This window comes from Alexandromys fortis, unplaced genomic scaffold, assembly GCF_014885135.2.
Source record: "Alexandromys fortis isolate MF-2015 unplaced genomic scaffold, M_Fortis_MF-2015_v1.1 scaffold_90, whole genome shotgun sequence".
NCBI classification, from domain to species: Eukaryota; Metazoa; Chordata; class Mammalia; order Rodentia; family Cricetidae; genus Alexandromys; species Alexandromys fortis.
In genome coordinates, this window is record NW_026067985.1 from 6,270,956 (window position 1) to 6,284,973 (window position 14,018).

At 51.4% G+C, this 14,018-nt stretch overlaps 1 protein-coding gene across 1 annotated transcript in view; it reads right to left on the minus strand.

Annotated features, from left to right (window-relative positions):
* Rph3a (rabphilin 3A) overlaps window positions 1–14,018 on the minus strand; it is a 48,374-nt gene that overhangs the window by 18,829 nt on the left and 15,527 nt on the right. The window contains exons 4-5 of the mRNA XM_050159058.1: window positions 3,196–3,325; window positions 1,349–1,435 (exon numbers count right to left, since the gene is read on the minus strand). Of these exons, the coding sequence (XP_050015015.1) occupies window positions 1,349–1,435; window positions 3,196–3,325 (217 nt within the window). The remainder of the gene's footprint in view (window positions 1–1,348; window positions 1,436–3,195; window positions 3,326–14,018) is intronic.

Here is a 14,018-nt window from a genome sequence, read left to right on the forward strand (position 1 = left end):
GGCTCTCTCCCTACTGCTGGGTGGTGATAACCTCCTTCACCTTTCTTCCTGGTTACTGTGCCCTCCTCCCTCTTTCTATTCAGACCAGGAAGTGAATTCAGAGCCCTCCATCACTCATATTGGAAGGTCCCCTCCACTTTTGGTGTCTCCCACTCTGCCATGAATAGAACCTTCATCAAACCTTCTCTGTGTGTCCTGCTGTCCTGAGGCTGAAGGAAGAAAATGTGGCCATTAAAACAATCTCTCCAAGGCAAGAATCTGCAACTGGGGATGACTGGTAAAGAAACTGGGATGATTGGAGATAACGTCAATAACACAAAGCAGGTGTGGGCAAGAGAAGGATTCTAGAAGAAAATGGACAGAGAAAGGGGAAGGAGGATGGGGGAGGCAGAGGTTGAGGTAGGAATAAGAGAAGGAATCAAGAGTGAAGAGATAAACCATCATGGAGGAAGGGAGAGGGTGAGGAGCAGAAAGTAGGAGATGAGAAAGACAACAGGCAAGGAGGGAGAAAAGATGAGGGGAGTTCTGTAGAGATGGCTCAGTGGGCGGAGTACACACATGAGGACCTGACCTCAGATCTCTAGCACCCACGTAAAATCTGGGCAGTGTGCACCTGTCACTTCAGTGCTAAGGGATCCCAGGAGCCCACTGGTCAGCCAGTCTAGCTGGAGTCAAGAGCTCCAGGCTCAGTAAGAGACCTTGTCTCAAAATGCAGGGCAGAGACAATAGTGACAGACACTTGATGTTGACCTTGGATGCCACAAGTTCACATCTGGGCAAGCACACCATCACACAAGTGTGTATATACTTATGTCACACAGAGAGAAAGAGAGAGAGATTTGGGGGAAGGGAGACTCAGAAAGTGAGGGACTGGGATGGGGAGGGGAAAATCAGAGGGCGAAAAAAAAGAGACAAAAGAAAGAGAGGAGGGGGAAAAGGCCACTCTGGCACAGGAAGAGGCCTTGCCATTTCACCAGCTACTCATTACTTTTGTTTTTAGACTGTCTTAGGGGTTCAGGCTGGCCTCAGATCCACTATGCACTTGAGGATGACCTTGAACTCCTTCCTGATCCTCCTGCCCCCAACTCTCCAGTTCCAAGATTGCAGGTGTGCACCACCATGCCCAATTTAAGCCATGTTGGAATTTTAATCTGGGTCTTGTGTGTTAGGCAAACACTATCTACTGAACTAAACCCCCAGCTTTAGGCTGGTTCCTTTCCTACCAAACCTTTAAGACACAAGAACCAGGCCAAGCCCCAAGCTTCCAAATGCCATGGCACCCTCTCCCACCCTCATCTTACACATGCCACCCCCATCCTCACCTCCAGGCACAAGCCTGGCCACTCACCTCCCTCTGCTCAAGGCAGATCTTACACAGCCATACCGGATGTGGGCGGTTGTTGGAGGTCTTCACCCCACACTTGGTGCAGACATTCTGTGGACAAAACAGGCAGAGCGTACACAGATGAGGCCAGAGCACACACAAGTGAAGCCAGAGCACACGCAGATGAGGCCAGAGCACACGCAGGTGAGGCCAGAGTACACAGGTGAGGCCAGAGCGCACACAGGTGAGGCCAGAGCGCACGCAGGTGAGGACAGAGCACACGCAGGTGAGGACAGAGCACACGCAGGTGAGGACAGAGCACACGCAGGTGAGGACAGAGCACACGCAGGTGAGGCAGGCTTTGGGCTGTAGGAGACTAGGGACAGGTAAGGAGGAAGTTGGGGAGCAAAGGAGTTCAAAATCTCTTGGGGCGTGGAAAGAACTAGAGCCTTCCTCACTTCCTCCCAAGAGCAAGGCCAATTGGAATAGTTTCACTTTTGGTCTTGCTGCCAATGGCAAGAGCTGGATTCTTCCCCAAGTGTTGGAGAGGAGGTTTCTCAAAAAGTCCATCCTGTGGGGTCTGGGTTCTCACCCACCACATGGAGGAAGCCACTGGCATGATTCAGAAGAAAAGTCAGTATATTCTTTCTGTGTATTTGCTTTTTTCCTTTCCCAGAAGACTTGAGGCAATTTTAGCCATGACCACACGTCCACCCACTCCAGCAGACAAGCAATGTCTGAATAACAGCCAGACAACACAGGGATACTCTACTCTGGGATGAGCTTCCATTGTCTGAAGACAAACAGGAAAACCCAGAAGTGCATAAAATTGCCTATCAGCGTAACTGCTATAATGAATTATCTTTCAGACAAACTTTCCCCAATACTGTATTTGTTTTGTTTTGTTTTAGACAGGTTTTTCTGTATTGCCCTGGCTGTCCTGGAACTCACTCTGTACACCAGGCTGGCCTTGAACTCACAGAGATCCACCTGCCTCTGCCTCCTGAGTGCTAGGACTAAAGACCTGAGCCACAACACCCAGCTAGCTCAATGCTGTACTCTATAAGCTGCTTCGACCACAGGGCGGGAGATGCCCAGTGGCATGATGGGTATCTCTAGCTAGGTGTATCACCGAATTCCTTGAGTGGGGTAAGGTGGATCAAAGACAGTCATGTCTCTGTTCTGGAGAGGGGGTCATGACAAGAACTCAGGGAGGGGCTTCTCTGCTTGGACAAATGCTCTTAAAATCCAAAGAATCCAAGTTGGCTGGAGAGAGGTTTTCTAAGTCTTTCTTTTAAAAATAAATTGTATTTTTTTTTTACTAGTGTACACTTTTGAGTGTGTGTGGCCAGAGGAGAACTCTGTGATGTTCCAGGGTTGAACTCAGGTCACTTGGCTTGTACGACAGGTGCCTTTACCTGCTGAGCCATCTTGCCTGCCTTTGCTAAGTCTCCTGCAGCTCGATGCATGTTAAGGGAACAAACATGCACGTGTGGGGTTATGCATGTGCATGCGCGCGCGCACACACACACACACACACACACACACACACACAGAGCATGCTCTTCAGACCACACATCTAACTTACGAACTAACCCATGGTCAGGATCCTCATGCCCCAGACTTCTGAGTTCATCCTACATAGACCTCAGCTCTAAGAGGGCATAAAGACCTTCCGTGGGAGGAACCAGACCCAAGCCGACCTTGGGAGACTGAGAATCCTGAGGGACTCACACCCTACAACTGTCCTTCAGAGGCCAAGCTCCATCCTTCAGACCCCAGGCCCCAGATCCACATCCAATCAGTCCAGATCCCTCTTCCCTATGCAGGTGTCTAGCAGGAAAGGAAGAAAGGAAGCGTGATACTGGTACCTTCTTACAGTCTTCACACACGACACAGGCAGAGCCCAGCATGCCCAGCTGCTCTCCACACAGAATGCAGCGGTTCACACCATCCCCGGCCACATTTTTTCTCATGTTTTCCAGACGGTCCACCAGGCGCCTGAAGCAGAGACAGGGCAGTAAGGACCCCCAGGACCCAAGCAGAGGAGGACCCTCCATCTCTGACTCTATGTTCTCAAGGATCTGACAGTGGCTGAGAAGCCTTCCCTGGAAAGGCCTTCCAGTGCCAGTACTTCCAGAATGTCTGAGCTTACTCCAAGTCCAGGCTCCTCAGTGGCCATCAGTGCTAATGGCTTTAGGTTCAAGCCTCTCTTAGCTCACAGCCTCCTCCAGGGATCGGCGCCCAGAGTTCTGAGCTGGTCTCAGGCATCTGGAACAAACGCTTTCAAACTAAGCATACTGCAAGCACCTGCCAAAATTCAGATCCCTGAAACAGGGGTCTGACGTGGATCTTTCTAGAAAACTCTGAAGCAATGCTGCTTAATGCTGCTGGCCCAGGTTCTGACCGGATAATGAAGCTATAGGTATAAACATCGAACCCGCAGCCCCGGAAGGTCTTCAGTCTCAAGTCCTCTCCCTGCCCTTTCCTCAGCTGGGTGAGATAAAAATTCCATGGTGTAGTCCTCTTTCATCAAGTGTGCAGCAGCAGTGGGCCTGGCTTCCTGAGAGCCCCACAATCATGAGGGAAAGCTACCGCATTTGACTGTGCACTGGGTCGCTAACACAGGACAGTCATATGCATTTCCTACTTAGGATGTTTGCAACGTACAATGAGTTTATCCTGCCACCACCCTGGCACACTGGAACGATCCTCTGTGCTCCTGTGCCCGTGTATTCAGTTCAGAAAACTGAAGCTAAGTTGCTTACGGGAGCGACTTAGCCAAAAGGCAGTGAGCGCTGAGATCAAGATCCAAGCAGTCTGTCCCAGGCCCTGTCCCTTACTGCCACACACAGAGCAACATGCCAAGCAGTCTGGGCTGGACTCTAGAGGAACCTCACCCTGACAGCCTTTCCCACACCAATGGCCTCTCAGTCATTGCTAAACCCTGGGCTGCACTAACGACCTCACCTGCTTCTGTGCCCTGTGACGGGGCAGGGTAGTCACACCTGCAATTCAAGCATCTGGGAGGCCAAGGCAGGAGGATTATGAGTGTAAGGACAGCCTGGGCTACTCAGTGAGTTCCAGGTCAGCCTGGATACATAGAGCTTGCCTTGCAAGTATAGGAACCTGAATTTAATTTCAAAATCCAAGTTAAAAAAAAATGTTGTGTGTGGGGTGCTCACCGGTAACCACAGTAGTGGCATGGGAGCCCCCTGGGGCTCAGTGGCCAGTCAGCCCAGCTGACTGTCTGGATCACAGAGTGGATTATCTCCTGGGGAATCATAGCCAATTGTCCTCGGGCCTCTGCACACATGTTAATGTGCACCTGTGCATACATGAAAAGAGAGGCAGAAAGACAGGGAAGCAGAAGAAAAGAGGAGGTGGGAAGAGGGAGAGAAAGACAGACTAACCACCCAAAAATCAAAGCCCCTTAGTGTAGGATCCTGGTATTAGGGTGTCAGCCCTCTCTGCTCTCTCACCCAGGAAACAGTGGTCACACCAGTGTGTACAAAACTCTGCTTTCTGGTGCCCTGAGGGTTCTGCAGGGCCAGCTGTGTGTGTGTCGGGGGGTGGAGAGGCAGGAGATTCAGAGAGCCCCACACCCCATCTCCTCTGAGCCAGCCCGAATTCATCTCTGTTAGTTGGGGCTGCTGGGTGAGGTTACATTTGCTAATCTGAAGGAGTCTGGAGCATGTGAACCAGCAAGGGTCTCCGCACAGCCAAACTGTACAGCGTGAAAGCAATGAGGACAGACGCGGGAGGGAGAAGGGACCGGATGCACGGTGACATTCTTCTTGTCGTGACTTCCTCTTCCACTGCTCTGGCCGGAAAATTCTACCCCCGCGCCTCAGTCCCCGCTCACTGTGACAGACAGCTGACAGAAGCAACTTAGCGGGAGGGGCCTTCACTTGGCTCACAGTTTCAGAGGGTCTCCGTCCATTATGGTGGAAAGAAGGGAGAGTTATTTAATCCACACTGAGGGAGCATGCGGAAGAGGCAGAGTACACCTGGGACCAGGGGTGGGATAATCTCCAAAGGTTGGTCCCTAGTGACCTCCTTCCTCCAGCAAAGCCCTATCTAGGGAAGTTCCACTGCCACTCCCAAAGAGCTCCCCTATCTGGGGGGCAAATATTCAACACAGGAGCCTGTCCAAGGGAGTGGTTCAGATTGAAGTGATAGGATATATCTATCATGGGGTCCCATGGCACAGAGAGGGTAAGAGGCTCACAAAGGTCACACAGCTACGGCCAATCTAATCTGCAACGTGCTTCACTGGGGAGCATTTTAGAGGGGTTTCCTGCTTTTCTTGGACAATAAGAACATTGATTGGCCCACTTGCAAGCCCGCATTGTAACTGCCCTGCCAGAATGCCTGATTCTTCCAACATGCTTGAAGGCCTGCTAGCCCATATGTCTAAAGCAGGTCTCCTGAGCATGCATTAGAGGTTGCCCAGGTCCTACACACTGAAATGTCCTGATGCCCCCAGCCCTTGTCACAGCAGTTAGGAGGAGGATATGAGGTGGCAGTTGGGCCTTTCTTCTCCCAGGTCTCAGGAGTGAGCAAGGCATCTCATATCCACCTGCACGGACACTCTCCACTCGGCCCCAAATGTGGCCTACTTGGAAGGCCCCTAGGGCCAGAGATTTCAAATCTAGAGATAAAATTTTGCAAGGGGCTAGGTCAGAGCCTTGCCCCGATGTGTGTCCAGCAGGTTCACAGCCCGCTGACAAAGCATTCTGCTCTTTCACGCCAGGACTCTTTGTTCTTACAGTCTCAGGGGAAGAGTTTGGGGCACACTGTGACCCCTCACTTCCTGTCAGCCACCCAGCTCTGTGACAAAGCTCTCATCATCAGGTTTTGGCTCCACCTCGGTGACCAGTCCAACTAAGGCTGGACATCCATATTCAATCATGCAGCCTTGAGCAAACGGTCCCCAAACCCATCTAGATCCTTTGGGGAGCACATTCAATGCTTAGAAGATGGTTCTGTGGGCTCAGAGCAAGATCCAGGAACCCACAGTTTTAAAGGGTTCCCTCTGTGCTCTGTACTGTTTGGAAGTTTGGCCATGTCTGAACTGTTTGGGGTTTTGTTTGTTTGTTTGTTTGTTTTTCTGGTTGTGGGAATAGAACCTAGGGCCTCATGCAGGCAAGGCTGATGCTCCACTCCCAAGCCTTGGGCAGACCAGCTCCAGTTCCCCCCCCCCCACCACCACCAAATGCTGCTTCAGAAGAGGTGGGGGGAACCTCATATGAACCCTTGCCTCAATCTGCTAAGTGGTAAAAGAGCCCCAAGCTAAAGTGCAGAATTCGTCAGGCCCTGAAAATGAGGTTGGGGTTGTTAGGAATACCTCTGTTGTGTGCATCAAAGAGAAAACAAAAGAAAAATCAGAACACTGGCAGCGACCATTGTCCCTGTCCCCCACAGGGAACATCCCTGATGGCTTCTCCTCTGCATTTTAACTCCTCACGGGGAGCACATGTCACCTTTCATTAGACAGGAAGAGACATCCCAGAGCTCGAGGGGCGCAGGCAAGATACTAAAGGGTGTGACCGGGGACCCTTCCTCTTAGCCAGTTACTGGCTGTGTTGGTGTTTTCTTAATTACAGCTAATTATTCAGCTCAAGCTGAGCAGAAATTGCAGATCCTTTACTCAAAAAATGCCGCACAAACAGCCCCATAGAGTCTGGAAGGGACTTGCAGACATCCCTGTGAAATCTCCCAAGCCCGGCTGCCCACCACTGTCTGCTTCTCTCTCAGCGATTCTTACGTCCAAGCTCCTGCAAAGGCTCATTAAGCCCTGAGCACTCCGTAGTTGTGCAAGCCCTGAGCTCTAAAATCATTTGTGATCCCCACCCCCAAGACCACAGGGTCAGGTTTGTCACAGGAGAGGCCCATGCTCCGGTACCAGTTTCTGTCCGAGCTAATTTTTGGCTGCTCTGATAAAGACCATGACCAAAAGCAGCTTGGGGTAGGAAAGGGCTTATTTGGCTTATAACTTACAATCTGTCACTGAGGGAAATCAGGGCAGGAACCCAGAGGTGGGAACTGAAGCAGAGACCATGGAGGGACACAGCTTGCTGGCTTGCCCCTTGGACTCATATTCAACAACCTTTCTCATGCTTCCCAGGATCACCACCCAGGGGATGGCACCATGGGCTGGACCCTCCCCATCAATCATCAATCAAGAAAATGCCCCACAGACTCACAAGTCAGTGTGATGAAGGCATTTTCTCAACTGAGAATCCACTTCCCAGGTGACTCTAGCTTGCATCAAAAACTAACCAGCCTAGTGACCTTGAATGACCTTGGCTTTCCTAGTACCATCTGCCTATCTTCTGCTGTAAGGGGGTCATGTTAGCTGCCCCTTAAACCTCCTAATGTGAGCAGTGCTCAGAGACCTGAAGTCCTAGAGCCCAAACACCCAGATGTCCCTTCGGTCCTTGAGGGAGCCTGATTTGATGGCTCTGTCTCTTTTCCACTCTATGCTCAAGCAATTAGCTGGTCACTGTAAGTAGCTGTCACTCTCTAGTTAGGTCTTTATATGCTTGATTAACTTTATGATGCCTGGTGCCATTCAGGACACATCCATCACTTGGAGGACTTGGGTGGGAACCTCCCCCATGCCCTAGGATGTACTTGGGAGCTCTGGAAGGGCTGTGTCCCTGTATCCTCCTTTCTGGATAGCAACATATGACCTCTCAAGATGGCATGAAGTGGATTATCACTGGCCAGATGTTGCTACCCCGGTTCAGGAAGATGAACATGGTGGCAACACTGTAACCTGCTCGGTACCCCAAACTGTGAGGAAAGGGGTAGTTATGATGCAAGTATGGGTACCAGTTTTGGCTTTGGCTCTGCCGCTTCCCAGCTCAGTGATGCCAGGTGAGTAATCTAGCCATTCTGAGCCTTAGCTCCTTGTCCTGTGACCTAGGGAGAACCAAGCCCTTCGCTCTGGGAATGTTATAGAGGTGAAATCATGTGTAGCATGCCTGGGTCACAGTGACATTCACTGATGGCTGCTGGCTTTTATACTTTCTGTACTGTGTGGTTGTCCCGTGTGTCTCTATGACCAGGGTATCATAGTATGCTTGAGAACCTGTCCCCCTGTTTTTTAAGAGGCTGTGATAACCATAGGGCTCAAGGCCTGTTCTAGACCCACATCACATAGGACAGTGCTCCTCAGTCTTCCCAATACTGTGACCCTTTAATACAGTTCCTTTGGCTGTGGTGACCACCAACCATAAAATTATTTTGTAGCTACTTCATGAATATAATTTTGCTACTGTTATGAATCATCATGCAAATATGTGATATACAGGACATCCGATCTAAAATGCTTGTAAGAGTCAGTCAGTCCCCAAAGGGTCGTGACCCACAGGCTGAGAACCACTGGCATAGGAGAATACCTGCACCTTGGCACATGCATCAGCATCTACGTCCAAGAACACACCTTTACACACAACCATGGCTCCCTAGCCTGTTCTGCAGAGACCAGTAATTGTTTTTGTGAATCTCAGGCTCCCGTCAAAGTCCAACCTGGCCTCCGCAACCCCCACCACTATTCAGGCTGCCAGTTAGCATGGTCGTGGATCCTGGGATGTTGAGGAGACAGATGGCTTTCTGCTGCAGGAGGAACCAACATGACCAAATCCTGCCAGCCGACCTAGGTGTGGTGGCTTGTACTCTGGTCCCGGAACCAGCATGGAAAATGGCTGAACCATGTGGTCCCACCATGAGAAGGCAGGCCAGAGAAGCTGCTGCACTACCTCACAATGATTCTCGGTCTGGACGGTAGGTAGGTGCCATGTTGTCTGTCTGTCTGTCCCTGTTTTCCACCTCCTCTCTCCCTGCCCCATCCAGTCCTGAATCCCTCTGCTCACTCATCGCCTCTCCCAGTTGCCAAGCAGGGCGGTATTAACATGGCCCTTATTGAGCTTCAGGGCTATAATATTGTTAGAAGCAGACATGGTCCATCTGCCATGATCAGGAGTTGGCTACCCTGGTGGAAGCCAGCCCCAGGCTCCCAAGCACGGCTCTCAGAACTTGTCCTTAAATGGCCAAGCTGCCCCCCATCAATTCACCCACCAAGCAACCACAGTTCCCATCTCACCTTGGGGCATTTAGGTGCCAGGTGCTGTGCTAAGCACTCCCCACCATGTTTCCCTTGATCAGTGAGCACCTGTGAGATCAATTCTATTATTGACCCCCCCCACTTACAGATGGGGACATGAAGGCACGCAGCGGGCAATCACTCGCAAGTGGCCCTGACGACTGCGCTAGTTGCCCGGACTTTGGACAAGGGAAGTTTTGTGTCATTGTGACTCAGGTTTTGCTTCTGCGCCATTTCCCATCATGATAAATGGAACTGAGGGGAAGCAGCTGCAGCCCTGCGAGTGAGACGGAACCCTCGTCAATCTGATGGATATCCAAGACACCTGTGAATGCCTGTCGCCTGCGTCCCTGCACCATCTGTCAACTGCCCCCGCCACTCGCACTCCCCAGAGGCAGCACACATGAAAGATGCTTAAGTTCAAAGTCTCTCGGGGCCACAGGAAGGCTGTGCGTGCCTTGGGCAAATGGCTTCGGATTCTTCAGATGCTAGGCAGCAATGAGCCTTTCTCTCCCCAAGGACATTACACGGGGGAGAGGAAGTAATCAGAGTCTGAGAGTTCCTGGCTCGGGGTGCAAGAGATACCTCTCTGTGGAATAGCAAAATGGGACTACAGCTGTGGGCTAGCCTGGGCTCCTGCTCCTCGTTCCATTGCCTGTGTGGCTCTGGGCAGGTTGTTTAACCTCTCTGTGCTTCAGTTCTTTCATTCATAAAATTGTGGTGTTGTACTGCACTGGGCTTGGCGCTCTATGAAGAGGGGCAGACATTGATGATTTGGTCCAGTGTTCTCTTCGATCATCCCCCCCTAAAGGTTGTAATTGCATCAGACTCCTCAGCCCATTTCTTCTGTCCATAAACCACAGGGAATGGTTTTCAGCCAGGGATGACTTTGTCCCCCAGGGGACACTGCTTAACGTCTGGAGACATTTTTGATTTTCATAGCTGGTGGTGTTGTCTACAGGCAGCTGAGAGGTGGAACCCAGAGACGCTGCTGAGACATCATACGATGCACAGCACAGCCTCGATATGAAGAATTTCCCAGGTCCACACGCAGGTGGGTACTGAGGCTGAAAAGCAGGGCATGAGGGGGACTTGGGAGCCACCCAACTGGACTTCTGGCTTTGCAGATGGGTTATGAGATGTCTCGAGGTTCAACAGCCTCAGTGACAGCCCACCCACCCGTGCTATTCACACAGCATGGCCATTTACAGTCCTTTGATAGCAGACACTGGGGCTTTTAGGGACATTTTAAAACTGCTGTTTGCTTTGGTACCAACAGGTTCCACGAAGCTTCAAAGATGGAGTGTGTGTGCGTGCATATGTGTGTTTGAGTGTGTGTACGTGTGCATGCAGCCATGTGTGGAGATCAGAGGTCTTTATCCTTCTTACCTTTTGAGACCAAGTCTCTCATTGACCCTGGCTGTTGCTCATTGATTCTGCTAGCCTGCCGGCCAATGAGCCCCTGACATCCACCCACTGTCCCTAGCTCCTGCTGGCTTTTAGATGAGGGTTGAGATCCCAACTCAGGTCCTCACATTTTCTTGGTAGCTATTTTACTAACTAAGCCAGCCTCCAGCTTCAAGGTTTATTTACTTGCTTGTGTTGTTGTTTTGTTTTGTTTGAGACAAGGTCTCACTCAGTGCTCAGAATGACCTTGAACTTGACATTCTGCCTCAGCCTCCTGAGTGCCAGGATTACAGGCATGTACACTAAATATGGCTAAGGTTGAATGGATACCGAAAGAAAGCATTTATCTAACACCTGGGGAAACTGAAGCGCTACTTAGCAGTTTTTAACACTGGGAGGTTACAGAGAACCTATTAAACCTGATGGGATCCATGGACAGTTGCTTCTTGTGAAAAGATGAACGTGTGTGTAACTATGTCCCGACCCTGACTCACACTCCACTCTGGAAGGCCTGGGCTCCAGACTACCGGAGAAAGGACTGGTGTAGACGGGGCAGGACTGACCTGGCTGTCTGTGTCCTTGCCCAGCCACGGGAAGGACATCTCCTAAGGACAAACACTGTGGAAAAATTCTGCGTCAAACAGTTGGGATGGGGGATGTGAACCCCGACAGGGAAGTGGCTGGGACACAACAGGTCTTTCTTCATCTCTGACTCCTTCCTCCATCATCGAGCTGGGAGCCAAGGTTAATGACAACTCTGATTACTTTCTTTGAGCCCGTCTGTTTCAGGAAGCTGACCTCGAACAGAGCCACCCAGCTGCTGCCTCTTTGCAGGCAGGATACGTGCAAATGCCTTGGAGGAGATCCAGACAGAAGGAAGTGCAATGGGGACACAGAAGGACAGCCTCATGGACGGAGGCTCTGTCACGTAGAGGGAGTGGGGGTGCAAACGACTTAGAGCATCTGAAAGTCCAGTGACCATCAGTGTGTCTTTCCAGCTCATTTGGAGCCCTTTCCCACTCAGAGGAAGCCCCCAGCAGCCTTGTTTCCGTGGAGATGTGGCATGGCTGTATTTGCTAACACATGGGGTGAGAGATTTTTTTTTTTTTGAGGCTATATGCCTGATCCCAAATTCCGTGGGACAACCCTGAGCCTCCCATTAGGTCTGCCAATGTGCACAGCTCAGAGGGAAAGATGACGGTCAGTCACATCTTCCTCTGCACACACCAGCTATCCTTCTCTTAAGGAGATGGAACCTTCGACCATGGCCTCAGTCCCAGGCCTGGCCATAAGGATGTTTGGTGACTTCCACCTTTGCACTCCTGAGACCTCGCTATGAAGGGGCAGGCTAGGGGTGGCTACTGAACTAGGAAGGACCCTCCAGTGTAGTGTAATCCCACTGCCAGCTGCCCCACAGGACAGGAACCATCCAGTAGAGCCACGCCTGAATTCTTAACCCCTTCAAGTCCGCGCCAGCTAACCGGGGAGAACAAATCCTGTGCCCGGAAAGGGAAGGCATGCGAAGGAGGCAGCTGGACGGGATTCTCTCCTGGTCGTCATCTCTCTCTCCTCATATCCTGAACAGGGCTGAGCTGGGGAGAGGGTGGAGGGCACGTGAGCACTGAGACCCTGGATGGAGCTGCAGGAGGGCAGCTCGGGACTCTACACAGCCTGGGGCTCTCCTGGGTTCTTACTTCCAGCAAAATTGTCCCACGGAAGAAGAATCAAAGCCTCCTGGGAGGCCTGATACCTTTCCCACCAGAAATCAGAGCCCGGCACTACCAACAACGCCAGCAGAGGAAGCAGATTAACAAGGCAGGAAGGAGTCTGCCGGAGAGGCCACCTGCTAAACTTGAACTCCTCAGTAGAAGTTTGGGCTGGCAAGGCGGCTCTGCAGGTAAAGGGGCTTGCCGCCAAGACTGATGCCCTGATGACCCTCAAGAATTGCTCCTGCCCTCCCTCCATGCATGTGCCATGGCATGCATATGTGCATGAAAAGCAATAAGATGTTTAGAAGTTTAGGTCCACAGACAGAGAGAGGGAGTCCGCGGGCAGGTCCGGGGAAGAAAACAATATATAGAGTTAAGGACATCATTCTGGGGCCAGCCAGAAGGGGAGTAAACCTAGCTTGTCTATGACCTTTTCTCTCCCAGCCTCAGTTTCCCCATCTGTACAGTAGAACTGCTATAGTACCCACTCCACAGGGTAAAGAGGAGCAGTGACTGTGTTGGGTCAAGTGAAGTTTTAAACCACAGGACTCAGGGCTGAGGGCTCAGTGGGTAGAGAACTTGCCTACAAAGCATGAAGCCCTAGGTACCATGGCCAGCACTGTAGAAACTGGGTATGGTGGTGCCCGTTTGTAACCCCAGAACTCAAGAAGTAAAGGCAAGATGATCAGAAATTCAAGGTCATCCTCAGCTACATAGTGAGCTCAAGGCTAGCTTGGGCCACATGAGAACCTGTCTCAAATAAATAAAGCAAAAGGCAAAACTTGGTACATTGTAGTGTCCCTTGTGGGGATTTTTGTCCATGTTGATTCAAAGTGACCTCATACTGTCCCAGATGGCTTCACTAGGGTAACGGAAAAGAAAACTCAGCAACAGGACTCAGATGGGGACAGGAGCCCCTGAAATCCTAACCCAGTTAAAAAGATTCCCCTTCCTCAGAGGCACAGTCAGCCATGAAGGGTGATGTTCTCACCACATGCAATCACTGTAGCAGCTGAGTGAGCAGGAACGCACCTGAGAGTCAACTGGGGAAATGGAGGCAGAACCTTTGCTCACTGAGAGCCTTTGGTTTCACAGTGGTTGCCCCGGAGAGCAGAACCCTGCCTCAGCCTTACTCCCACCCGGCTTTCATTTGATTCTCTTCCGGGAGGTGTAGGAGGGACCGGAATGAAGGCTTGGTGTGGAGCTTAGAAGACACAAATAGCATCGGGCTTGCCTCTGGCGATGTTGCCAGAGAGGGCTGAGGGCTGCAATGGAGGAGACACGGATTGCCAGGCTTCCGGGGCTGCCCTCCCCACTGCGGGAAGCCAGCGAGAAAATACACCAGCTCAGCTGAGGTACACCCTGCCAGCCCAGATTTGGCCCAGGATCCCTGGAAGCCTCTCAAGTCTCCTTCCGGGGAAGCCAGGGGATGCTGGGACTCCAGGGCTTGCCAAACTGGAACATC